Genomic DNA, 294 nt, shown 5'->3' with positions numbered 1-294 from the left:
TACCATTACACAAATACACCCTCAGTCAAGCTAAAAAGGACCTTTTGCGCAAAGGAAATCCTAAGACACTCCCCTTCCCTGCCAGAGCACACAGCACAGCTCACTTGCCCTTCCCAACCCCTGTCTGAGCAAATGACTAAGAGTGTTACAAATGCAATTATGCCATCTGTGTCCAGGGCTGCCCCATCGCCCCCTCCTGCAGGAGAAGGGGGAAAAAAGTTGAAAATCCTCATTCCCTATAAACAGCGTATGAACTGATGTGATATATATGAGTCGCCTCTAACTATGTGTGTA

General features: G+C 46.9%; 1 protein-coding gene across 1 annotated transcript in view; it reads left to right on the top strand.

Moving 5' to 3' along the window:
• LOC119593633 (vegetative cell wall protein gp1-like) overlaps positions 1-258 on the top strand; it is a 10,405-nt gene extending 10,147 nt beyond the window's left edge. Inside the window, exon 3 of the mRNA XM_037942586.1 lies at positions 86-258. Coding sequence (XP_037798514.1) covers positions 86-258 — 173 coding nt within the window. The remainder of the gene's footprint in view (positions 1-85) is intronic.
• Positions 259-294: the final 36 nt, after the last annotated feature.

Source organism: Penaeus monodon, chromosome 32 (genome assembly GCF_015228065.2).
Source record: "Penaeus monodon isolate SGIC_2016 chromosome 32, NSTDA_Pmon_1, whole genome shotgun sequence".
Classification (NCBI taxonomy): domain Eukaryota; kingdom Metazoa; phylum Arthropoda; class Malacostraca; order Decapoda; family Penaeidae; genus Penaeus; species Penaeus monodon.
The sequence above is the reverse complement of the archived record's forward strand: the minus strand, read 5'-3'. Positions and strand labels throughout refer to the sequence as shown.